The 26,191-nt window shown below is 58.1% G+C and overlaps 1 protein-coding gene across 1 annotated transcript; it reads right to left on the bottom strand.

Annotated features, from left to right (window-relative positions):
• Positions 1-4,027: 4,027 nt before the first annotated feature.
• MCM2 (minichromosome maintenance complex component 2) lies at positions 4,028-20,712 on the bottom strand. Its single transcript, XM_024983123.2, has 16 exons — positions 20,667-20,712; positions 20,003-20,235; positions 16,299-16,474; positions 15,960-16,217; positions 15,608-15,827; positions 15,256-15,463; positions 13,740-13,874; positions 13,345-13,536; positions 8,957-9,050; positions 8,160-8,410; positions 7,930-8,056; positions 7,462-7,574; positions 6,429-6,674; positions 5,454-5,636; positions 4,990-5,145; positions 4,028-4,727 (listed from the first exon to the last, which is right to left on the bottom strand). Exons 1-16 carry the CDS (start codon positions 20,670-20,672, stop codon positions 4,617-4,619), a joined length of 2,709 nt encoding a protein of 902 aa, XP_024838891.1. The 5' UTR covers positions 20,673-20,712; the 3' UTR covers positions 4,028-4,616.
• Positions 20,713-26,191: the final 5,479 nt, after the last annotated feature.

Below are 26,191 nucleotides of genomic sequence, written 5' to 3' on the forward strand. Positions count from 1 at the left end.
GATAAAACATGACCCTGAGAGCAGAGTTCAGTGATGCTGTTTCTGGCTTTGAAAACAGCAGAAGGGGCCAGGAGCGAAGGGACGCAGGCGCCCTCTAGAAGCTGGAAGAGGAAGCAAAGGAACTTCTACCCAGAACCCTGCTGACACTTTGATCTTAGCTTGGTGAGACCCATTTCAGATTTCTGACCTCCCAAACTGTTAAGACAGTAAGTTTGTGTTACTTTAAGCCTCTGAACTTGTAGGAATGGCAACCCACTCCAGTATTCTTGCCTGGAGAATTCCATGGACAGAGTAGTCTGGCAGGCTGAAGTCCATGAAGTCGCAAAGCAGAAATAGGAACATATAAATTGCAATGAAGTAAGAAAATTCCACTTAAAAGACCATCAAAAGTATATTAAATACTTGGAAATAAGTCTACAAAATAAGTACAAAACCTCCTCTGAAAACTACAAATATTGCTGAAGCACATTAAAGAAAACCTGTGACCCGTGGTGGATTCATGTTGATGTATGGCAAAACCAATACAATATTGTAAAGTAATTAGCCTTTAATTAAAATAAATAAGTTTAAATTAAAAAATAAAATTCTGTATAAAAAAATAATAATAAAATAAAACCTGTGTAAGTGGATGGACAGCCCATCTCATGGATGAAAAGACTTGAAGTTGTTAAGATAGCAATCCCCAAAGTGATCTATGGATTCAACGCAGTCCTCATCAAAATTCTTGCTGGCTTCTTTGCAGAAACTGATAAACTGATTCCAAATATCGTACGGAAATTCAAGGGGTCCAGGTTAGCCAGAACAATCTTAGAAAGTAAAACAAAGTGGACATATCCTTGGGATAAAATGGAGAGTTCAGAAATAAACCCTCACGTTTATGGCCATATACCTGGCAGGGTTCCAAGGCAATCTGTGGAGAGAGAGCAGTCTCTTCCACAAAAGTGCTGGGACAGGTGGACATGCACACCCAGAAGCATGACAGGTAGACCCCCCACCCCCAACATCATACACAAAGTGTACGCCAAACGGATCACAGACCTAAATGTAAGACAGAAAACTGTGACTCTACTAGAACAAACCCTGGGGGAATATATTCATGACCATGGCTTAGGCAATAGTTTTTCAGATGATATCAAAAGCACAAGCCTTGAAAGAAAAATATATATAGGAGACCGAGAAATGAAAAACATTTTGTGCTTCAGAGGACACCATCAGGGGCTTCCCAAGTAGCACCAGTGGTAAAGAACCCACCTGCTAATGCAGGAGAGATAAGAAATGCAGGTTTGATCCCTGGGTTGGGAAGATCCCCTGGAGGAGGGCATTGCAAAGGACACCATCAAGGAAGTGAAGACAACCCGCAGAATGGGGAAAAAATACTTGGAAATCCTAAATTTGATAAAAGACTTATGTCTAGGCCACATAAAGAACTCATAACTCAAAAAGACTGCCTAATGAAAAAATGGGCATAAATGTGCACAGATACTTGTGCACAGAAGATACACAAATGGACAATAAGCACGTGAAAAGATGCTTACCGTCATCAGCCATCAGGGGGATGAAAAGCAAAATCACAGTAAGAAACCACTTCGGACTTCCCTGCTGGTCCGGTGGTTACGAATCACCCTGACCACGCAGGGTACACAGGTTCGATCCCTGACCGGGGAAGATGCCACGTGCCATGGAGCAACAAAGTCCATGCACCATGACGGGGCCCGCACTCCAGAGCCCGTGCTCGAAAACAAGAGAAGCCACCACAATGAGAAGCTTGCACCATGCAAAAAGAGTAGCCCCTGCTCTCTGCAAGTGGAGAAAACCCACATGCAGCAATGAAGACCCAGCGCAGCCAAAAGAAAGAAACCAGTCCAAGGCACTAAGGATGACTGACATCAAAAAGACAAAGTTTTGTGCAGAACATGGAGAAACCAATCAGAGCCCTCACGCACTACTGGTGGGAAGGCAAGACGGCGCGGCTGCAGCAGAAGACAGGCTTGTGGCTCTCAGAGGAAACACAGCCGCCGCTACGACCCAGCAACTCCACTTCTGGGTCCACACCCGAGAAAACGTGCATCCACACAGACACTCGTTACAGGGACGCTCACAGCAGCAGCATTCACAACAGGCAGGCGCTCACCAGCCGACACATGGACAAGGTGTGGTGGTGGTGTTCAGTCACTCAGTCGTGGCTGACTGAGAGCCCGTGAGCTGCAGCGCCCCAGGCTTCCCTCTCTCTCACTAGCTTCCCTAAAATAGAATGTTACTCAGTAGTAAGAACTGAAGCACTGACATATGCTGAAGGAACCTTAAAAAACCTTAGGCTAAGTGAAAGAAGCCGTCACAGAACACCAGCTAGTGCAGGATTCCTTGTGTGCGAAACGTCCAGAAAAGGGGAATCCAGACACAGAAAGTACATGTGTGGTTGCTGAGGGCGGGGGGTGGGGGTGAGGAGGGAAGGAGAGTGAATTTCAACAGGTGTGGGTTAGGGGGAGGACTAAAACGTCCTAAAATTGATTCTGGTCGATGGCTGTACAATTCTGAACGTGCTAAGACCACTGAGTTGTAGATTTTAAACCATGTTATTTAACCGTGTCCCAATAAACCTGTTACCTAAAATAACACAAGTGTCCACAAGTGTCCATCTTACATTTGTCTTTAATACCCATGTAGATGTATGCAGTATCAGTATATTTAAAAGTTTTACCTGCATGATATCACATCTTCCGGTATCTTTTCAGTCACAACTACATTTTAGATTAACCCATTAATAAACTTGCTGGGAAGGACTGTAGGCAGAAGGAGAAGAGGGCGGCAGAGGATGAGATGGTTGGATGGCATCACTGACTCAGTGGACACGAATACGAGCAAACTCGGGGAGACACTGAAGGACAGAGGAGCCTGGCGTGCTGCAGTCCACAGGATCGCAGCGTCGCACACGACTTAGTGACTCAAAAACAACAAAACTGCAGGAATAAAAACTTTAACGTTCAATCCTAAACTGTATCAAAGGAAAAGCTTCCCTTGATCCCATGTGGCCTGCCAGCTGCCCCATCCCGCTTCAGAACCAGACTTCTCAGGTTCCCACCTGTCAGCTTCCACTTCCTTCCACACACACACCTCTACTCAGGCTGCACTGACGCTGCTGGCCAAGGCCACCGTCAACCTCTGCCTTACCACCAATACCGAACTTCAACCCGAGACGCACATTTACGCTTTCCCAACGTTTCTAAAGGAGAAGGCAACGGCACCCCACTCCAGTACTCTTGCCTGGAAAATCCCATGGATGGAGGAGCCTGGAAGGCTGCAGTCCATGGGGTCGCTAAGAGTCGGACACAACTCAGCGACTTCACTTTCACTTTTCATTTCCATGCATTGGAAAAGGAAATGGCAACCCGCTCCAGTGTTCTTGCCTGGAGAATCCCAGGGACGGGAGAGCCTGGTGGGCTGCCGTCTATGGGGTCGGAGTCGGACACGACTGAAGTGACTCAGCAGCAGCAGTGTTTCTAAACTGGGCTGTTTCATGGTTGGTGGCATCTGGTCGTTTGACGTGCTGGCACCTTTGTCTTGGCAGCGCAGAGACCAGCGATCCCTATAACGGGGCACCTGACATGCAAGGAGACGCAGCACAGGGGCAGGCCTGTCGTCTCCGTGTTCCTGCAGCCGGCTGGGCCCCAGCTGACCTCGGCCCTCTAGAGGTTTCGTCTTGTTTCCCCCACCGCCTGCGCATGCCTACGTGCCCTACGCTGGTTCACATAAAGGACACTCAAGCTCCCAGCAGCCAGCAGCTGGTGGTCTGCCTCACCGCCTTCGAGGCACTTCTGTTCAGGACCCGGGGTGGAGGAGGGCACTGTCCCAAGGTCCCTTGATCCCATACAGACAAGTGCTAACCAAACTCCCCAGAGACCCGCACCCACAAAGCAAACCGCTCTGTCAGCCTGATCCACACCTGCAGAAGGCCAGAGGCAGAAGCAGAGAACCTCAGAGGGAAGTGCAGGAAAGCCTGGGTTGTCACATGAAACTGAAGACACCAATATTTAGGTTTACTCGACTGACTTTATTAAAAACTAAAACCATAGAAAGAACTAATGTATAAACAACAGCGTGGGAAGGCGGCCGGCAGAAAAGACCACCACAGCAACGGGGAGGGGGTAGCCCGGCTCCAGGGACCCTCCCCCGACCCCATCCCACCCTGTCGCCACAAGCTAAGGCTGTGGGGCTGCCAGAGGGCGCCAGGCTGTGCTGGCCCACAGGCTGTCTCTACTCACGGGAGCCGAGACAAGCCCATGGGACACAGTTCAGAAAAACACTGCAAGTCCGGAAACTCAGGCCAAGAGGCCAACAACTCTGGTGAAACCCTTACGGCTTCAGTCCCCCAGCACAGCGCCCTCCTTCACCCCGGGTCCTGAACACAGGCACCTTGAAGGAGGTAAGGCAAACCTCCTGCAGGTAGGGGCCGCTGGTGGGAGGCGGGTGCTGAAAATGCAGCCCTAGAAGATGAGTCCCCAGAAGACAGAGCAGAATAAACAAACACCTGGGCCGACGCCGGCGGGGGAGCCAGAGCCCAGCCCCACCCTGGGAGTCCCATTTGGCTTTGGGTCCCGGGGCAGAGTGAAGCCTGGACGCTAGAACTGCTGCAGGATCACCTTGCGCTTCAGGTCGTGGGTGAACTTGTGCATGCGGAAGAGCTCGCTGTCGTAGAAGGCGGACAGGTTGTGGATGTTGATCTGCCGGGCCTGAGAGAGGGGGCGTCGGGTGAGCCCTGCGGACCGCGGGCTCCCAGGGCCCGTTCGCAGGGGCAGCCAGCTGGGCTCCGTCCCCATCACCAGGAGGAGCAAACAGGCCTGCGGCCGCCGGACAACCTGCAACTGGGCACTGGGCTCAGAACTGCAGCCCGACGACACCCCTGAACTCAGACAAGCTGCGAGCTGGCCTGGCCAGGCTCCTCAACGGGACGAGGGAGACACGCGCGTTCCGACCGCCCGGTCACGCTCGTACCTTGTCCACCAAGTCCTTCTCGGGAACCTCGATCGTGTCCTGCTGGGCCCCGAAGCGGTTGCGCTGATACGTCACCTGCTCGGCCACCAGCTGCTTCAGGATGAACAGCAGCAACTCATTGTTGTCCCGGCGGAACGACAGGTAGCGGGCGAATGTCTGAGAAGACAGCAGGTGAGCCTCCAGCCCGGGCTCAGGCCCCGCCTCCCTGCTCTATGCCCCGCCCATGCAGCTCAGAATCCTGCCTCCCGTGCTCCACCCACGCAGCTCAGGCCCCGCCCCCTGCCCTATGCCCCACCTCCCAACTCCACGCCCCGCCCACAGCTGAGGTCCCGCCTCCCATACTCCGTCCACACGGCACAGGCCTCACCTCCCGTGCTCCACCCACGCAGCTCAAGCCCCGCCCCCACAGAGAGGCGCCCCCGCCTCCCGAGCTCCGTGGCCCATCCCCAGACGGCCGGGCCCACCTTCCGCATGCCACGCATGACGCTGAACTTCTGAGTGTCCACGAAGCTCTCGAGCATCACGCGGATGGCCATGTTCACGTCGTCCTCCATGACGTAGTCCCGCAGGTGCATGCGCGCATGGGCCTCGGCCATGCGGATCATGGACTCGATATGCCGCACGGTGATGGGGATGCTGCCCGTGGCCTGGAGGGGGGACCGCGTCAGGGCACTGTAGGGCAGCCAGGACGGGAGGAGCCGCAAAGCTGGCATGGCCAAGGGCCCGGCTGACCACTCCACAGCGGGATGCCCGCCTGAGCCAGGTACGCAGGCACTTCCACTCACACCGAAGTGCAAAGGCTCACGCCCACTATGTCCACCAGCTTGTGGCACCTACAGTGCACATGCCTGGGGGCTGCTGTGCTTTGTCTCTGTCCGACACCAGGGGCCCCAAGGTGCTATGACCGTGAGGCGACAGACTGCTCCTGTGAAGCCTGCCCTATCCCCCTGCAAAGGCCCGTACCAGTGACAGGGTGGGTGGGTTGGGGGGCAGCGGGGAGGAAGGTGGTTGTGGAACTCCGAGGGTGAGGGGGCAACCTGCCCTTACATTCTCCCTCCACCAGGAACGAACCAGAACCAGCCCCACACTGAGGCGAATGCATATGCATGTAAGTTCCATCTAAACAAACGGACTCACTGGAAAAGACCCTGCTGCTGGGAAAGACTGAAGGCAGGAGAAGGGGACGACAGAGGATGAGATGGCTGGATGGCATCACTGACTCGATGGACATGAGTTTGGGTAAACTCCAGGAGTTGGTGATGGACAGGGAACCCTTGCGTGCTGCAGTCCATGGGGTCACAGAGAGTCAGACAGGCCTGAGCGACTGCACTGACTAGTGAGCAGACTGGGAGGCCGCGTGAGCTCTGCGTCTTTCGGGCCTCCCTGCCCCAGCTCTGGGCCCACTACCGCACGATGGGGCTGGGCTGCAGGGTCCTCACCATGGACTCCTTCCTCAGGTCACTGTACATCTTGGCCACCTTGTCCTGGTCCATCTGGTTGAGCTTCGGGTGGACCTTCTCCTTGGCGTAGATGATGTACTTCCTCAGGACCTCCTGAGGCAGGGGCTCCACGCCGTAGGTGTTGGGCATAGCGGGCTCCGGGGCGCCCCCCGAGCCCCCATCCTCCTTGTTGCTGGGGTGGTGTCTGACGTGGCTGCCGACCACAAAGCGGGCCAGCATCTCATCCTGAGATGGCGGAGGAGGAGCAGGGTGAGCCGGTACAAGAACATGAACCCCCTCCAATGCCCTCCAACAATGTGTCTGCCCACTGCGGACACAAAACTCCGGGCGGGGGGAGGGTGGACAATGAGTGGGGCGCACCCCCAGGAGGGCAGAGGAGATGGGGGGGGGGGCGTGGGGGTGGGTTTAAGCTACAGGGTGAAGAGAAGCAGAGGGGTGGGCTGGAGCCTGAGGCCCGGACCCTGCTGGGGTCAGCAGAGCCCGGGTCATGACACCTGGGAACGCAGGTCAGGAGGCCATGCAGGAGAGGAGGGGCAGAGACCCCGCGGGATGGCAGGCTCCCTGCTAGCGAGTAGGGAGGGGAGGGAGAGGTCAGGGGGGCATGCAGGAGAGGAGGGGCGGGGGAGACCTCGCAGGACGGCGGGCTCCCTGCTAGCGAGGAGGGGAGGCCGAGCAGAGGCAGGCCCACCCATTTCCGCACAGACAGCTGGCTTCCGACAGGGGAGCTGGGTGGCTGTGAGGGTGGAGGCCGGGCGATAGCACCAAGGCTGCAGGGCGCGTGCCAAAGGAGGGGCTGGGGTGGGGCCAGAGCAGTGAGAAGCAAGTGGACTCGGGAGGCAGTGGCAGAACGTGGCCACGCTGGGGGATGGGGCAGCCAAGGAGAGAAATCGAGGACCTCTGGACTCAGAACAAGCGTGGAGAGCACACGACTGTTGAGCAGCCCTTCCAAGCCCACCACCCCACCACCCCGGGACCCACGTGAGGCCCCCAAGCTCGGTGCACAGCTGCGTACCTGCACAGGGTCCACTGTGTCCCTGACCACACACAGGACGTCAAAGCGGGAGATGATGGGCTCAGTGAGGTCCACGTTCTCCGAGAAGGTGAGTGAGGGGTCGTAGCGGCCGCCTGGGACAGAGAGGCGGTTGCTGTCAGGGCTCCTGCTCCCAGGGCCCTCTTCTCCTCGACCAAACGTGGGTTTCCAACCCGTGTGGCTACAGTGGCGGGAGGGGAGTCGACGGACACAGCATCTGCCCAGGCCGTCTACAAGGGTCCACGGCGCTCCAGCCACATGCCGGCTGAGACTGGTGCCAGCCCTGCCCGATGGGACACGCCAGGTGCTCCTCCCGGCCACCGAGTACGCGGCTCCATGAGGGCTGGGGCGTCTCGGCCTTCCACCCTGCCCCCACACGCAGCGCAGGGGAGAGGCACGCCTTCTGCGGCTGGGTCCCTGGGTCCAGGCCCCCCAGCGTCGCGCTCCCACCTATGGGGTTGGCCGCAGCGATGACGGTGCAGCGGGCCTGGAGGGAGGTGACGATGCCCGCCTTGGAGATGGAGATGCTCTGCTGCTCCATGGCCTCGTGGATGCTGGTCCTGTCCTGGTCGTTCATCTGCGTGGAGGGCCAACGGGGCTCGTGACGCGCCCGCTCACTCAGCTGAGGCCCCGGGCTCCCCACCCAGGCCCGCACACACCTCCGCGGCCCAGGGCCCCACCTTGTCAAATTCGTCAATTAGGCACACTCCTCGGTCAGCCAGCACCAGGGCGCCAGCCTCCAGGGTCCACTCCCGGCTGACTGGGTGGCGCTGGACATACGCTGTGAGGCCCACAGCCGAGGCGCCCTGGCCGGTGGTGAAGATGGCCCGACTCGACACCTTCTCCACGTACTTGAGGAACTGCGACTTGGCCGTGCCGGGGTCCCCACACAGCAACACGTTGATGTCTCCTCGCACCTTGTGCTTGCCGCCTGCAGAGGGGACAAGCTCAGGATGACCCCCCAGCCCAGCACCACCACCATGAGCTTCTTCCGGGACAGAGGTGGGACACCCAGGACGCCTTTCCCCTCTGAGCACAGAATCCAGAGGAGCGGGGGCCCCGGGATAGGGGGTGGGCGCCAAGATGCTCTTTGTGACTTGAACCTCGGAGGCTGTGCGCGAGCTCTCCCGCCAGGAGGACAGCTGGACGCAGCCCGTGCAGACCAGGACACGGTCACTTGGGAGGAGCCCATGCTGGGTGCGCCCACGGAGGCAAGGCTGGACGGCCCCTCGCAGGCAGGCAGCAGCACGCGTGTAAGGAGCACCACGCTTAAGGTGCCGTGCTGTTTTCCATGTCAGCCCGTGTGCCCTCCGCATGAATGACTGCACGGGTCTGCCCCGCACCGCCCACCCCCGACCCGTGACCTACAGCAGGGCCCACGCCGAGGCAAGGCGGCCCGAGGGGCCTCGTTGGTCGAGAAGGGGACAGGACAGACACACGTTCACATCTCCCCACGGGACGGCCCACCCCTGCTCACCGGGGTTCTTGGGCTCCCCTCCGAACAAGGCCAGCGCCAGGCCTCGCTTGATGTCCTCGTGCCCGTAGATGGAAGGAGCGATGCTGGCAAAGATCTGGGGGTGAGGGGAGACGGGAACAGTCACCCGTGTGCTCCGGCCCCGCACTGGTGCCCCTACCTGCTGACGCGGAGCCTCCTTCCGAGTCACAGAACCAGAGGGCTTCCCTGGGTGTGCTCGGAGCCTCCTTCCGAGTCACAGAACCAGAGGACTTCGCTGGGTGTGCGTGTGTGTGTGTGTTAACAGGGAGAAAGGCTCTCTCAAAATCCACGTGAGCCTGAATATACAACCAGAGACGTCAGACACGTCTTCTTGGTAGAAATGACCCCCTCCCTCCTGGGTCTCCCGCCCCACCCCGTGAGGGGCCCCTATAGACCCACAGCATCCACGAACCCAACGCAGCTCAGACCAGGCGGCTGTCTAGCACCCACTTCAGGGAAGGGACCCTCGAGTGCCCTGAAGCGGGGCGCCCGAGCCCTGGACCAGGGTGTGGGCCGGCGGTCCGTCCCGTGCGCGGGTGACTGGCGCACCCTCCTGGGAACGGGGCCCGGCCCTGCCCGAGTGCCTCCCGCCTGGCTGCACGTGGTCAGTCTGGAGGCGACGCCCGTCTTCACAGCACGGCCCCGCTGCTAGTTCTGTCCTCGCCCCTAAAACCTACTGAGAAACCTGGCCCGGGGAGCGGCAGCCCTACATGCAGTGGGGACGGGGTCCAGGGCAGTGCCCTGGGGGCCTGTGTCTCCCTGAGGCCACCCCACCAAGAGGGGAACCACACTTCCCACGGGTGCCTTGGGGGAAGCGCTGACGCAAAGTCCAGGCAGGAAGTGTGTAGAAAAGGACCGTGAGGATGCACCCAGATGACTGGCCATGGCCGCCGGCCAGGAGCCGACGTGAACGAGGTCACTGGCAAGACATGGACACAGGGCGCCAAGGGGCGCTGCCCGAGGGGCCAAACCCCAGCGATGTAGGGTCCACGGCTGCGCTGACCCTGAAGCTCGGGTGAGGGGACCACTCTTTACTCTGAAATCTGGTGAATAAAAGGAAACGAGCACCACTTCGCTTTTCCGCCAGGAGGCCCCCAGGCAGTCAGGTAGTTGATGAAGAAAAGCTTCTCCGAGCACAGGACGCCAGCAGGGAAAGGGCGGAGCCGAGCTAGAGGCCAGGCCTCCCGCAGCCCCCGTGAAGGTCCCACACAGCGAAAGTGCGTCTGGGCTGCTCACAGCAGAGACGAGTGGGCACCACCTGCCCCGGGAGGTCCACCTCGGCCCCCCTACCCAAGAAACACCTGCCCCGTCTGACCAAGCCTCCGAACGATTTACAGAAGCAGGCGATAGGAACGTGCTCATGCAGGACAAGGGTGGCAGCGTCCGGGCTGCAGAAGCGCGGAGGACAGACGACCCGGGCCTCCCACAGAAAACCGCAGCAAGAGACGGGCTGGAGGGGCACCTCAGGGCAGGGCAGGAGACACTCGACCGTGCCCACGTGAGGACCACGGGCTGGAGGGGCACCTCAGGGCAGGGCAGGAGACACTCGACCGTGCCCACGTGTGGACCACGGGCTGGAGGGGCACCTCAGGGCAGGAGATGCTCGACCATCCCCACACGTGGGCCGACCGTACCAGGACGCCGACTGCAGGAAGCTCTTCAGAGGAAGATCCCCAGGGAACCGCGGTGCCCATCGAGTGCCGACACTCAAGACCAGCTAGGTGATTTTAGTGTGATAGCGGCGGCAGGCCCAGGCTCAGGGAAAAGACAGCCTCTTACAGACTCACTGACCAAGGTGCTGGTGCCATGCCAGATCTGAATCCGTGGCCCCAGGAGGCACCGCACGGAGCAGACCAGCCCCGACCTCAAGGAGCTGACACGCCAGCATAGGGCCCCGGGGGTCCTCACACCACCACACCCGACTCAAGACCTGAGCTGCGTCCCAACAGACACTCCCACAGAGGGGGCAGAGGGCGGACCCTGGGAGCAGGGCTGGAAGCCAGCCGGCCCGGTGAGACCCCTGCCTGCCCCATGTGAGCCCCGTGACATGGGCACCTCACGCAACCCCCAACATCATCAGTAACACGACACAGCCCACCCTCTGCAAACTGCTCACTCCTGAGCACTCAGTGAGCCTCCTACTAGGCCCCCAGCTCTGTTGGGAGACAGTCACCCTGGGCTGCTCGTCCGCCCACACGTCCGTCCTAAGGGGTCAGGACTGCCGGCCAGGACCCTCGCCCAGATCACGGCCCGGTGCTGTCTGGGCACCAGGCACATGGCAGGATGAGGTGATGTCTCCCACGGGACCGAGGGCAGCAGCCCACTTCCCAGTGCCATGCCTGCAGGCTCCCCGGGGCCTGCCCAGACCTGAAGGGGAGACACCCACTTCCCTGGGGTTAGTCCACTTACCCTCTCGACCTCTGTGTCACGGGAGGAATGAGCCACCTGCCACTGAGCACAGGGTGGGACGACCCCGGACTCCTCTGCTCCCACCGAACCCTGCGGGCCCTGCCTGCCGCCCACCATGCAGACGGCGCCCTTGCCGTCTAAGCTCATCCTCCCGCCCCCCAAGCAGTCCTCGCACCCCGTCCGCCTGCCAGACGGAGAGGTGGCGGCTGCAGCCACCCCATGCGCCCACAGACTGACCTTTTAGACGGTTCCAGGGCTGGGCATGACCCCGCCCCGGCCCCAGTTGGGCTCCTCACCCCACCACATGAAGCACGGTGCTGGAACTCAACCCCGAGTCCAGCTTCCGGCTCTGCGTCCCCATCCATCTCCAGGGTCTCCGATCAGGCAGGAGCCCCCTCTCTCAGCAGCCTCACCCATCAGTGGCCGAGCTCACGAAACCCAGCACGGGCAGATGGTGGGACTCAGATGGGAGGAACCACCGCGGCAGGTGGCGAGATAGGGTAGAACCAGCTCAGGGCAACAGCCACGGAGCACGCCAGCAGTACGGAGCGCCTGGCTGAAACTGTCCACACCTGGGCACCCAGGTTTCTAGGTGAAACCTCCCAATCCCAAGGAGCCACTCACCCAAATGTTAGAGAGAGAGCCACGCAGCAAGACCCGGCAGCAGCCCACGGCGTTGGCCCCGCCCCCGCCCCGGCCGCCTGCAAACTCCGGCCCGAGTGGCTCAGAGCCCGACTGCTTCTGGACCTGCCTATAATCGCTTCAGCGTGTCTCTAGAATTGCAGTCATCCCCAGTGGCTGGTGAGAATGCCCGCCCTGCCAGCAGGCTCGACACGAGGCCGGCGCTGACCAAGCGTGGGGCTCAGACAGGCAGACACCGCCCGAGGCCTTGCTCTGTGAGCATCACGGGCAAGAGGCAGGCAGGACCGAGTTCCCGCTCAACTCTTCCCGGAAACGTCAGCGGCCAGCCCAGACGGATGGACGCACGAGGGAGCAGCCTCCTGGGCTCGGCGGTGCCGGGCACTTATAGGAGCCCAGGCATTAGGCACCCTCAGTGCCACCCTGTTCAGAATCCAGCTGCCTAGCTCTGCAGACCAGCAGAGCAGGAGGTGAGGGGCGGGAGGTGTTACTGGGACCCAGTAAAGGAGGAGTCCCATGAGGGCGATGACCAGATCCAACTCCCCTCTGGAGGCCCAGGCGTGGCCCCGGAGCGTATCCCCTGACCCAGAACGTCGGCAGACCCATGAGTCCTATATCCCCCAGGGGGCCCCAATCTTGGCAGATGGATAACGGGGCCGGTTGGGTGCAGGGCCCTGCACTGCGGGCAGAGAGCAGTCCGGGAGACAGCGGGGAGTGCGGAAACAGGTGGACAGCAAGTGGGAGGCAAGGGGAGGGGGACCCGAGGGGCCAAGCGCAGACCCGGCAGGACTCAAGGACAGGAACCACGCGCCCTGCGGCTGAGCCTGCAACCACATGGGACTGTCCACAAGGGTGCTCACACGCGGATCCTCAGCGGGGTGGTGGGCACTTCTCAGCCCTGCACTGCTTAAAAACCACCTGTATCTTCACCTCTAGACAGTAAACCCCTCTCTCAGCCTCCGCAAACACGCCTGCCGTTCAAGGGCAAACGACAACCCGCACTGAGGAGCGCTCTTCCAGGAGGCAGACCACAGGGAGGCGGGTGACACCGGGGACGACCCCCCTGCCGAGTTCTTCCTGCTCCCGCGTTTCCGGTCCAGCCCGAGCACTCCCCTGTCCTCTGGATGCAACACAGGCTCCGAGAGGCTGCCTGTCGCTCTTCCCTGAGAGCGCAGCCCGCATCGAGGCACGTGGACTCGGTGGATACGAGAATCAAACCGAGGGCCCAGCTTCCAAGACCCAGAACCAAGACGGAGGCTTGCGGTGGCCAGGGTGCAACCCCAGGCACCCAGGCTCTGTGGCAGCGCCCCCCCTCCACCTGCCTTCTCCCCGATCTGCTGGTCCTTGGAGAGGCTGGTGATCATCTTCACGTCCTCGTCGGTCAGCTCGCCCACGGCCACCTTGTTGTCCTTCTTGGCCACGTGGTTGGCAAGGATGACGGTGGCAAAGACCGGGAAGCCGTTGGCGGTGTTGAGAGCCCCATCGTAGTTGTTGTGGTAGATGCCGGTCAGCTCCTGGGGGAGGCCGAGAGGTCAGGGGGCCAAACCGGGGTTGGCCCCACCCTGCCCCTCCCCAGGGCCCCCGGTCCGAGGGAGCTGAACTCAGCAGAAGTGTGGCACCCGGCTGCTGCACCCCAACAGAAGCTCCGCCCAGCAAGAGAGCTGCCCGCTGCCCGGCCACAGCACCCACACCAGCTCCCTTGGCCCCGGGCACTCACAATCTCGTCGCCTGGCTTGCAGCTGTCCACCAGGTCCGCGAGGAGGATGGCGTCCTTGGAGCGGGGCAGCCGGCCCGCTGCCACTTTGCCGGGACTCTCCTGGATCCGGATGCGCTGGTAGTTCTGGTAGACGGTCTGCACGGGACAGACACGGTCTCAGGGGCCGTCCTGCCCGGGGGCGGAGGCCGCGGTCTGAGCACCGGCTCTTGTCACCTGACTGGACCGCGGCCCCGGGCGGGGAGTGCAGCTTGTTACTCTCACTGGTGATGAGGAGACACAGGACCAGAGAGGGCAGGGAGCCACGGGCACCGGCACCCCACCCCACCTCTGCTCCAGCCGCCCACCCTGTTGACTCCTCCCTCTGCAGACGCAGAGCCTGCTCTGGGCCCTGCAGCTCACCCCGCGTGTGCACCTGCGGGAGCCGGGCTGCTCTGTGGCCTGAGCTGAGTGACGCTGGCGGAAGAGGCTCCCCGTGTGCACCATGGGGTGGGGCGTGAACTCTGCAGGTCCAGCCAGGGGAAGTCAGGTCACAAGAAAACCATCAAACCAGCACCCAGGAAGCGAGTTACACCAGCGGTGGGTCTGCTCTCAAAGTCACGGGGCAGCACTGTGCATGCCATCTAACAGCCCCGTCTCCCTATTGTCCAGAAGAGCTATGTGACGGCGGCTAAATGCACACGCTCTGGGTCAAAAGGCCTGAGTTCTAACCCTCTGGGCCACCTCCTAGCCGGACAACCTGCTGTTACTTCATCGGACAAATAGGACCGACGACAGCACCTGCCCCCACGGGGCGATGAAGACCCAGTAACGCACACCCGCCCTGGGCACCGAACAGGCCCCCTGGAAACTCCAGTGTGAGGACCACTCCTCCTCGAGTTCCTGTCCCTGCACGCAGAGCCTACACCTCTGCTCCTGGGCAGGAGGCGTCCAGAGCAATATGTGTGACAGGGTAAGCATAAAGGGAGGGGGACCAGCGAGATGGGGGCGGGGGTGGGGGGCTCTGGGCAAAGGCAGGGGCTCACGTGGAGCCCTGCCCTGCAGCCATCCTCCCCAGGTCAAGGCGTACTCAGCTTTGAACAGGTCAGACTCTGGCGGTGGGCTGCCAGGCACTCCCTGGCAAGGCAGCTCCAACTGGGGCGCTTCTCAGATTTGTGAAGCAGTGGGGGGTCAGCCTGACACAGCAGCAGATGCTGGAGAGATGTGCACCCCACACAGGGGTTGTGATGGCCCCCCAACATAGACAAAGCCGAGCATTATGTGTCCAGGTGCTTAAGGCCCAGAGCCTTCGAGCAGGGCCTCCTGCAGACAGCATAGCAGTGTCTCCCTGCAGGGTAATTGTGACCCTGTGCGAGGCCAGACATGTCCCAGGGAGTCAGGACAGGCCCAGGCCTTGCTGTGGGCAGGGCTCTGGGGCAGCAGGGGCAGTTCTCCAGATCTTCCCATTTGCGAGAGAACGGTAAATGCTGATGTTTCAGACGAAGCATCTGAACCACCTCGAGGGCTGGCTGGCACTCACCTCCTCCATGTTGACCTCAAAGGGGCCGGCTGACTGGCACTCGGGGCAGGAGCCCGGCTTCACCTCCTGGTTCTGGGACTGGCAGAAGGGCCCCAGCACGAACCCGCACTTGTTGCAGTTGTACTTGACCATGCTGAGCTGGGGCAGGACGCCTGTGCAGCTGGTCACCACGCCGCTCGTGCGGATCAGCTGGTTCAGGTGCAGCTGCCTGCGGGGGCCGGGGCGGGACGTCGCGTCAGGGCAGGGCGGGGCGTCAGGGCGCTGCGGGGCGGGGCGTCAGGGTCAGGGCGCTGCGCGGAGGGGCGTCAGAGGGCCCACCTTGCAGACCCGGGGGGGAGTGGGGGGTGCTCACCGGAGCGAGCGCAGCTCCTCCACCAGTGGCAGGTGGGAGATGCGGACGTGGATACGGCTGGCAATGCGGTCGTACTTGGGGTACATGGCCAGTACCACCTCCAGGGCCGCCTCGTCGAAGATCTGCAGCAGCTCGGCGGGCGCCTCAGGCAGGAAGTAGGCCAGCACGTGCTCCCGGGCCGCCAGGTCCTCGTAGTTCACCACCAGGCTCTCACGGTTCTCTGGGGGGCGGGGCGGGGCGGGCAGGCTGAGCAGGAGGGGCGGGGGAGACCGCTCTGCAGGCAGAGCCCTGACTCCCGCCCCGTCCCCAGCACGTCCATCCATCCGTCCGTCCGTCCGCAGGGCGGGCTTACCTTTGCACATGTCGCTGATGCGCTCCTTGAAGACGTTGTGCCCACGGCCATCCACGTGGGTGCGCAGGAAGTTCTTGAAGCGGTGGTGGATCTCCAGCCGCGGGCCGGCCATGCTCACCCACTCACGCACCGAGTGGCCCTTGAGGTCCTCCAGGTTCTCCACGCTCTCGATCATGTCCTCCTCCTCACCGTCCTCCGTGGCCCGCTCCACCTGCCGCCGCTTCCGGCTGGGGCGCTCCTCCTCCTCGTCGTCGCTGTCTGTGAGCCCGAAGGCACTCAGGGCCTGCTCCGCGCCCCCCCACCTTCCCCCTTCCCGCCCCAGGCTCCCCGAGAACCCACCGTACAGGAGCCCGCGGCGCATGCGGCCCAGGCCGCGGCCCGCCTCCCGGTCGCGCTGCCGCATGACCCGCTCAGCCGCCTCCCTCTGACTGGCCGTCAGCTCCTCCACGTCCTCGTCGTCCAGGGCCAGGCCCTCGGCCTCATAGACGTCCAGCTCCGGGATGGCGCGGTAGTCCCTGCAGGGCCCGGACAGGTGGTGTCGGCGCCCAAACCCCCAACAACAGCACCAGGATCTGGGCCCCAGGGCTCCGGAGGCCCACGAGGGTCCCCAGGGACCCCCCCGTCTCTCTCTCTCTCACACACACACACACACACACAGACACACACACGATGGGGTGCAGCCTTCAAAGACAGAGATGCTGAGGACACTGTGCTCGGGGAGACGTCCTGCAGAAGTCGGTCTGGGAACCGGCTGGAGGTGGTCACACCACACAAGTGACCTGATGTCCCCGACCTCACCCTCAGTGCCAGAAACAGGAAAGCTTACATCATGTGCATCTTCCACATGAAAAGGGGAGCTCTGAGCACCCAAAGGAAAAGGAATCGGAGGACCCACCAAACCTCCTGCCGGAAGGGCCTCCAGAGCACCAACCCAGCTCCCCTCCGGCAGGAGGGGAGTTCCCCTCCTGCATGGCCTCTGGCAGCCTCACCTAGAACCCTGGACCCTGGCAGGCCCACCCACACCAGCCCAACTAGCCTGTCCCAAACACATCTGCAGCTCAACCCTCCCAGCCACGAGAGACCTTCCACCTGACCACCTCTCAAATACTGGATGGAGCAATGTCCACCCTCAGAACTAACGCAGCTGCCCTCCCTGGCATTCTGGGAGACATACATACCCTCCATCAGAAAGAGGAGAAAACCCAGCTCAAGGCTCAGGGGATTCCTGCCACCAGTCACTCAACATGGCTGGGTGTCACAGTCGATCCATGGCAGGGGCCCCGCTGGCTCCGACTCCACGCTGGCCCTCTGCAGTCCTCCCAATTCTCCTTCCCTCGGGGGAGGTGGTGATGGGGGAACAGCCTTTCTTAACTTTTTTTTGTGCCATAAACTCTGTCAAGCCACAGTCTCAAAACACATAGTCCCATAATGCTGATGCCAGAAACAAAACCCAGAGCCAGCTTCATTTCTGGGCCGAGAGTTCCAGAATCTGAAGTGTCCTCCGGGAAAAGGTACCTGTCTGTCTGATGCTTGCTCCTTTGAAGGAAAGCTATGACAAACTTAGCATATGAAAAAGCAGAAACGTTACTTTGCTGACAAAGGTCCGTCAAGTCAAAGCTACAGTTTTTCCACTAGTCATGTACGGATATGAGAGTTAGACCATAAAGAAGGCTGAGCACTGAAGAATTGATGCTTTTGAACTGTGTTGGAGAAGACCCTTGAGAGTCCCTTCAACTGCAAGGAGATCCAACCAGTCAATCTTAAAGGAAATCAACACTGAATATTCATTGAAAGGACTGATGTTGAAACTCCAATACTCTGGTCACCTGATGCAAAGAGCAGACTCATTAGAAAAGACCCTGATGCTGGGAAATATAGAAGGCAGGAGGACAAGGGGACAACAGAGGATGAGATGGTTGGATGGCATCACCGACTCAGCAGACATGAGTCTGAGCAAACTCCGAGAGATAGTGAAGAACAGGGAAGCCTGATGTGCTTCAGTCCATGGGGTCGAGAAGAGTCAGACACGGCTGAGCGACTGAAGGATGACAACAACTGACTTGTTAAGGATTTCATGTTATGTGAGATGCCACCAGTGAAATTCTAATTGGTCTGCATAAAAAATTTTGATAAATTCGATCTCAGCAAAATTTACAATTAATTATGCATCTCAAACAAAACCATTTTTTAAAACTTAAAAAGCCACAGGTTGAGAAAGTAGTTACAAATCACATACCTGATAAAAGCCTCGTATCTAGAATAAGTTTTTTAAAACTCTTACAACTCAGTAATAAGAAATCAAGCAAACCAATTAAATGATGGGCAAAGACCCGAAGACCCATTTTCCAAAGATACACTGATGGCCAACACGCACATGAACAAATACTCAACATCACTGATCATCGGAGAAAAGGAAATCAAGACCACAGTAAGATACCACATCATGACATTAAGGTGCCTATTAACAAAACCCAGAAAACATCAGGTGTGGGCGAGAATGTGCAAAAATTAACCGGCATACGCCACCTGTGGTAAGGTAAAATGATGCAACTGCTTTGGAAAACAGTTTGGGGGTTCCTCAAAAAATTAACACTAGAATTATCACAGGACCCAACCATGCCATTTTTAGGACCTGGAATTCCATTTCAAGAGAATTCAAACACACATTCACATAAAAATCTCACAGCAACACTATTAAGACTTTCAAAGAACCCAAGTGTCTTCCAAACTATGAATGGGTAAATAAAATGCGGCCTGTCCATAAAGTAGAATATTACTCAGCCAGGAAAAGGACGGACATGCTGACGCGTGATCCAACAGATGGATGTGGACACCACGGGGCACGCGCACCACAGACCCTACAGGTAAGAGACGGTCAGACGGCCGACCACAGGAACAGGGGCGGGCTACAGCTGCCCTGCAGCGGGGAGAGGGGATGGGTGTGCTGGACTGGGTACAAGCGAACTTCCTGGGATGGCAGAGAAGCGGGACTGTGCTGACGTCCACACAGCTCAGGAAGTCTACTCAGAAGCACTGAACTGTATTCTTGTAAGACGTAGCTTGTATATCATAGAAACCATACCTTGAGGACACTGCGTTTTAAAAAGCTACAAAACACAAAACCTAACTGGGCCCAACCGGTCCTCTAACCTCTATCAGAGCCCTGGCACGGGAAGGGCAGGGCAGCAGAGAGCGGTGGGCAGAGGCAGCGCAGTCAGGGAGGGGCGCCCTGCCCGCACAGCCCCACAGAGCCTGGAAGGAAGCTGCTCCGGGCCCATCTGTCAGGACTCTGCGGCAACAGTGCATAGTCCGCAGTGCCCCAGAAAGTCCGTGCGACACTGCTGCAGGGCTCGCCCCACTGACTGTGGGGTGGCCTGACACACAAAGGCTGGCACCCCTGAGTCAGAGCCACAGGGCCCCAGAGCAGAATGTCCGTGTGGCTCTGGGGGTTCAGACAATTCTGGGGCAAATGTACAGACTGGGTCCTGGCTGTGAACACGGTTAGACAGTAGTGGGGCCCAGCCTGGCTCACTCAGAGCTCTACTCCGCGGTCATAGCATTAAGCCTCCGTGACCGTGAGTACGTTTGCACGTTTATTACTAAGGGTGAACACAGAGTCTGGTATAGATTAGGCACCGTAACTGTTTGCTGAGCTGAATCTAAACCTTGATTAATCAGACCCACCCCCACCCCCAGTTTGTCTGAAGTTGCAGAGAAACTTGGCTGCCTGCTTCTTGACCTTCCCAGTTGGGATCCCCAACGTGGCCCCAGATTAGAGACACCCCCCCACCGGGGTGCACATCTCATGGAGCTGGGGCTTCCCCCGGCCTTAGGTAGGGTCTGGTGTCAGCTAGACACAGCAAGTTACAAGGATGTACGCTGTGGCTCCACAGACCTGTCTCCCCCCGGACACTGGACCAAAACGTGAACAAAGGCAAGGAGGCTCCGATGTATCTGCTTCTCCAGGACCCCAAACAAGGGGGGCCAGACACCGAAGGGACTCCCCGTGTAAACCGTGGAGCGAGGGGCCTGGAACTGCATACCTCTCCATGCCATCTCCAATAAGCTCCTCTCCGTCCTCCTCCTCCTCCAGGGGCCCCTCGGTGCCCAGCAGTCCCTCCGACTCATCCTCAAAGGGAGGAAGGTCCCGGCCAGGGCTGGAGGTCAGGGCATCCGTGCGCCGGGAGCTGCTCCGCCCGGGGCTGGAGGTGAGGGGCTCGTTGGCGCGCCGCCGCGGGCCCGGGCTGGACGCCAGCGTGAAGGACTCGGAGGATTCCTGCGAGAGGAGACAGGCTTGGAGCGGGCGAGGGCCGACTGCGCTCCCCGGCACGTCACCCCCGACTCGGGGCGTCTGCCTGTCCCCCCGCACCGCGGACCCCGCCGGCCTGCGCCTCTGCACCTACTGCCGTCCCCTGGGCCGGCTGACCGCCCGCTCCGGCCCCTGGCCCGGCTTCCCACCCATCTGGACCCCTCGGGGGGAGCTCCCAGGGGAGGCGGGACGCGAGGGCGGCCGCCCCCGAAGGGGTCCGGCACTTGGGCCGGAGGCGCGGTTGCTGACGAAGACCAGCCGGGGGAAGGGGGCCCGAAGGCGCCGGCCGGGCCGAGGTGCCCGGGAGCCGACGGGGTGGGGGACCGCCGGCCCGGCAGGCCCGCCCGACCAGAGCGCAGAGTCGGGCCCCGGGGCCCCGGGCCCCGCGCCGCGCTCACCGCCATCTCCGCGCCGCGCTCCTCTCCTGCTCCGCCCGCCGCGACCAGTTTTCGCGCCAAAAGCGGCCCACGTGACCGCGCGAGCCCGGGAAGCGGCTGACGCGACACGACGTCACGACGTCGGCGACCGCGTTCTTTCCGGCGGCGCTCGGGGAGCGGGCCGAGGGCGTGGCCCCGCCCGGCCCCGCCCAGGCCGCCCGAGGCTCACGACGTCGACTACCGAGTTCTTCCAGCTGTCGCTCTGCGGGGCGGCCCGACGCCCCGCCCAGGCCGCCCGAAGCCCGCCCAGCACGCCCCGAGGCCCCGCCCAGCCTGCCCGAGGCCCCGCCCAGCCCGCGCTCGACGCTGCGGGACCCGTTGAGACGCTGCAACCCGCGGAGGCATTGAGGACCAACCTCCCGTGCCAGCTGTGCGGCTTGGTCACTCTGGGGCCATTTGACAGACGAGGCAACGGAGGCTCAGGGCTCTGTCTTACTGTATTATGTCAACTGCTCCGAAAGTTCAGGCTGAACGCTTCAAGCGCCGAAAAGGCAAGGGTGCTAGGAGGCTACGAGGTTGGGGTGCCCTCTGGAGGCAGACGAGATGCAAGGGGGCGTTCCAGGTAGCAAGAGCCTCCCGCGCAGAGACGTGGAGAGCGGGGCGCCCTGGCATCTGCAAGCACTTCCCTAGCTCCAGGTAGACCGCTTGTGATGTCCTGGAAGGGACAAGACGACGACGTTGGAGACTCCAGCTCACGAAAGGCAACCAAGTCTTTCTAGAGAACTGGAACTTCCTGCGGACGGTCAACAGCCCCCTGGGTTCTAGGAGAATCCTTTAGGCTGCCAGGGATGCAGGAGGATGGAGGCAAGTTAAAAAAGTTACAGTCAGTTCCGAATCTGCGGACTCAACCAACTGGGTGGTTAGAAGAAAAAAAAAAAGACAATTCCAAAAATCAAAGCTTGGTTTTGATGTATACCACTTAACTATTTATATGGTTTTTACAGAGTATTTATACCTATTTGCATAGAATTTACATTGTATTAGATATTGCTCAGTTCAGTTCAGTCGCTCAGTCGTGTCCAACTCCTTACAACCCCGTAAACCGAGCCTCTTGATGAAAGTGAAACAGTGGAAAAAGCTGGCTTAAAACTCAACATTCAAAAAACAAAGATCATGGCATCCGGTCGCATCACTGCATGGCAAATAGATGGGGAAACAATGGAAACAGTGACAGACTTTATTTTGGGGGGCTCCAAAATCACTGCAGATGGTGACTGCAGCCATGAAAGCTATGACCAACCTAGACAGCATATTAAAAAGACATTACTTTGCTGACAAAGGTTTGTCTAGTCAAAGCTATGGTTTTTCCAATAATCATGTATGGATGTGAGAATTGGACCATAAAGAAAGCTGAGCACTGAAGAATTGATGCTTTTGAACTGTGTTGTTGAAGAAGACTCTTGAGAGTCCCTTGGACTGAAAAGAGATCCAACCAGTCCATCCTAAAGGAAATCAGTCCTGAATGTTCATTGGAAGGACTGATGCTGAAGCTGAAGCTCCAACACTTTGGCCACCAGATGCAAAGAGCAAACTCATTAGAAAAGACCCTGATGCTGGGAAAGACAGAAGGCAGGAGGAGAAGGGGATGACAGAGGATGAGACGAATGGACGGCGTCACGGACTCAATGGACATGAGTTTGAGCAAACTCCAGGAGATGATGAAGGACAAGGAAGCCTGGCCTGCTGCAGTCTGTGGGGTTGCAAAGAGTTGGACACGACTGAGGGACCGAACAACAACAAGGTATTGTAAATAATCTTGAAACCACAGTATACAGAAAGATGTACACTGGTTATATGCAGGCGAGATGTACAGATACTGCACCATTTTATATGAGGAACTGAGCACCCTTGAAGTTTGTTGTCTGCAGGTAGCCGGAAACCAACCCCCGAGGACACAGAGGGACGAACATGCAGCCATTCTTCCTCCAGGCAGAGGCAGCCTGGATGGGGGCAGGGGAGCAGGGCGAGGCTGGAGCCCTGCTCTCTTGTGTGGTGAGCAAGCATCTCAGGAGGGGACCCTGGTAGGGGCAGGAGTGATCCCTGAAAGTGCAGATATCCAAGAGGCCTTCAGGAGGTAGAGTCTATTGGTCTTGAGGATCCGTTCAGTTCAGTTCAGTCGTTCAGTCACGTCCGACTCTTCGAGACCCCGTGGACCGCAGCACGCTAGGCCTCCCTGTCCATCACCAACTCCCGGAGTTCACTCAGACTCATGTCATTGCAGTCAGTGGAGGATAGCAAAAGGGAGGACCCAGGATGGAGCTGGAACATCCCCTGGAGGAGGGCACGGCTACCCACTCCAGTATTCTTGCCTGGGGAGTTTCATGAACAGAGGAGCCTGGCAGGCCACACAGTCCATGGGGTTACAAAGAGTTGGACATTGCTGAGCGGCTGACACTTTCACTTTCACCATGGCAGCAGGAGTGTGGTTCGGGAGACTAGGTGGGGGACAGCACCCCTCTGAGCTGGGGAACTCGAGGGGAAGCCGGGTGAGGAATCCAGCAGCTCACAGCAGTCAGCATGTTATCAACTGAGTGTCCGTGGGCCTGGGACTGGGCCGGGCTTAGCCAGGAGCCTCTGCTGCCTGGTCCCTCTGCTGAGCAGAACCAACCATGTCTATTATTTTGGGATCCCCGTTGCTCTCAGGGAGCCCAATTCTGCAGGAGCTGCCCTCCTGTTGGCCATGCCTCGAGAGGCTCACCCCCTGCAAGCCTGATGTAGGGCAAACGAGACACCTGGAGGTCAGATCTGTGTTTATTAAGCCCCGTTCATGGAGGCTCACCGCTGCCCTGCTCTGTCCTCTGTGCGGGGGGCATGGCACTGAGCCAGCGTGCCTCTGCCCCGAAGGGAGGAGGTGAGGATAATGTAAAGTAATGTGTGCCCTCATTACTCCACAAATAAGATCCCACAGAAACCTCCAGTGGGGTCACCGCTCAGAGCACAAAACCCATCCCCGACCTCCACCCCGCAACTGTCCCATCTCAAACAACACGGGTGGAGAGCAGGTCACTGTACTCCTCCCCTCCTTCCTGGCACGGGGGTGAGAACTTTCCTGCGCCTGGAGGTCAGAAGTGGCTGGGAACTTGTGTTGCCAGTTACAGGTGAGCAGGGGTGATGCAGGCAACCCCAGGGCAGAAACTCTCAGAGCTGCCCATTCAGGGATGCAGGCACCTCCCGGAGTGCTGCTTCTAGGGGCTGCTGCAGAAACGGCACTTTGACCAGGGTCCAGGCTGGGAAGGGCAGATAAACTGAGTCCCACATGGTCCCAGATGGTCCCAAGCTGCTGCCTCCTCACCTGCCCCTCGTTTCAAACAGGAGGTAGGCAAAGACTGGGGCTGATCTCATTCCAGCCCAGCTGTGGAAAAAGTGTGGTGTCACGGGTGTGTATCTTGGCTTACTGTGATAAGTGGGTACTTACGAGGTGCGCCAGGCCCTGAGTCAGGCTCCGGACACTCAGGGCATGTGATAAGCACGGCTTTATCATCACAACACGGACATTCTACTTAGGGGAGGCTGATGCTGAACCAGGAAGTGACTAAATGGACACGATCCTGTTAGAGAGACTGTGCTGGAGTAAGCAGATAAGGGCTTCTCAGGTGGCTGAGTGGTAAAGATTCCACCTGCCACTGCAGAAGTCGTGGGTTTGATGCCTGGGTCAGAAAGATCCCCTGGAGAAGAAAATGGTAACCCACTCCAATATTCCTGTGAGAAACTCCCATGGACAGAGCATCCAGGCAGACTGCAGTTCACAGGGTCACAAAGAGTCAGACAACTGAGCGACTGAGCATACACGCACGCAAGCACACAGATAGGGCAGGGGGCCCAGAAAAAGAGAACTGGGCATGGCTTTCTTGACATAAGACAAGCCGTTTTTGGTCTAAGCCATTTGGGGACCTAAGACTGGCCTCTGTCCTTGCCCTGGACCAGGTCTCAGTAATTAATGATATTAACGGACACAAGAATGCAGAGAGAAACTTATCAGGCAAGAGAAGTAACAATGCTAGACGATACATCAGTTATAAATATGCCCCGTTTTGTTTCAATGGTAAAGACAGGCCTGATGATCACCAGGCCAAGTGGAACCTAAGGGATGGTCTCTGACCCATACGACCTCAATTAACTAAAGCTTGGATAGCCCAAGACCCTTCACGAATATGCATATACCCTTAACTTAAAATAGGGCTTCCCTGATAGTTCAGTTGGTAAAGAATCTGCCTGCAATGCAGGAGACCACGGTTCAATTCCTGGGTCAGGAAGATCCGCTGGAGAAGGGATAGGCTAGAATGGGTGAATTTAACTCAGATGACCATTATATCTACTACTGTTGGCAAGAATCCCTTAGAAGAAATGGAGTAGCCATCATGGTCAACAAAAGAGTCCAAAATGAAGTACTTTGGTGCAGTCTCATAAATGACAGAATGATCTCTGTCTGTTTCCAAGGGAAACCATTCAGTATCACGGTAATCCAAGTCTACGTCCCAACCAGTAGTGCTGAAGAAGCTGAAGCTGAACGGTTCTATGAAGACCTACAAGACCTTCTAGAACTAATTCACAAAAAAGATGACCTTTTCACCATAGGGGACTGGAATGCAAAAGTAGGAAGTAAAGAGATACCTGGAGTAATAGGCAAATTTGGCTTTGGAGTCCAAAATGAAACAGGGCAAAGGCTAATAGAGTTTTGCCAAGAGAACGCACTGGTCATAGCAAACACCCTCTTCCAACAATACAAGAGAAGACTCTACACATGGACATCACCAGATGGTCAACACCGAAATCAGATTGATTATATTCTTTGCAGCCAAAGATGGAGAAGCTCTATACAGTCAGCAAAAACAGACCGGGAGCTAACTGTGGCTCATGTCGTGAACTTCTTATTGCCAAATTCAGACTTAAATTGAAGAAAGTAGGGAAAACCACTAGACCATTCAGGTATGACCTAAATCAAATCCCTTACGATTATACAGTGGAAGTGACAAATAGATTCAATGGATTAGATCTGATAGAGTGCCTGAAGAACTATGGATGGAGCTTCGTGACATTGTACAGCAGGCAGAGATCAAGACTATCCCCAAGAAAAAGAAATGCAAAAGGCAAAATGGTTGTCTAAGGAGGCCTTACAAACAGCTGAGAACAGAAGAGAAGTGAAAGGCAAAGGAGAAAAGGATAGATATACCTATTTGAATGCAGAGTTCCAAAGAATATATCTTTGGATTATCCAAGGAGAGATAAGAAAGTCTTCTTCAGTGATCATTTAAAGAAATAGAGGAAAACAATTGAATGGGGAAGACTAGAGATCTCAAGAAAATTAGAGATACCAAGGGAACATTTCATGCAAAAATGGGCTCAATAAAGGACAGAAATGGTAGGGACCTAACAGAAGCAGAAGATATTAAGAAGAGGTGGCAAGAATACACAGAAGAACTATACAAAAAAGATCTTCACGACCCAGATAACCATAACGGTGTGATCACTTACCTAGAGCCAAACAT

Source organism: Bos taurus, chromosome 22 (assembly GCF_002263795.3).
Source record: "Bos taurus isolate L1 Dominette 01449 registration number 42190680 breed Hereford chromosome 22, ARS-UCD2.0, whole genome shotgun sequence".
Classification (NCBI taxonomy): Eukaryota; Metazoa; Chordata; class Mammalia; order Artiodactyla; family Bovidae; genus Bos; species Bos taurus.

Bases quoted from the DNA above. Each gene is read 5' to 3' on its own strand.
- MCM2 (XM_024983123.2), bottom strand. The intron at 8,057-8,159 runs GTGGGGCCCTGG...CCCTCCACGCAG, and splicing joins TAATTGACGAATTTGACAAG to ATGAACGACCAGGACAGGAC. The intron at 6,675-7,461 runs GTACGCAGCTGT...CCGCCATCTCAG, and splicing joins ACACAGTGGACCCTGTGCAG to GATGAGATGCTGGCCCGCTT.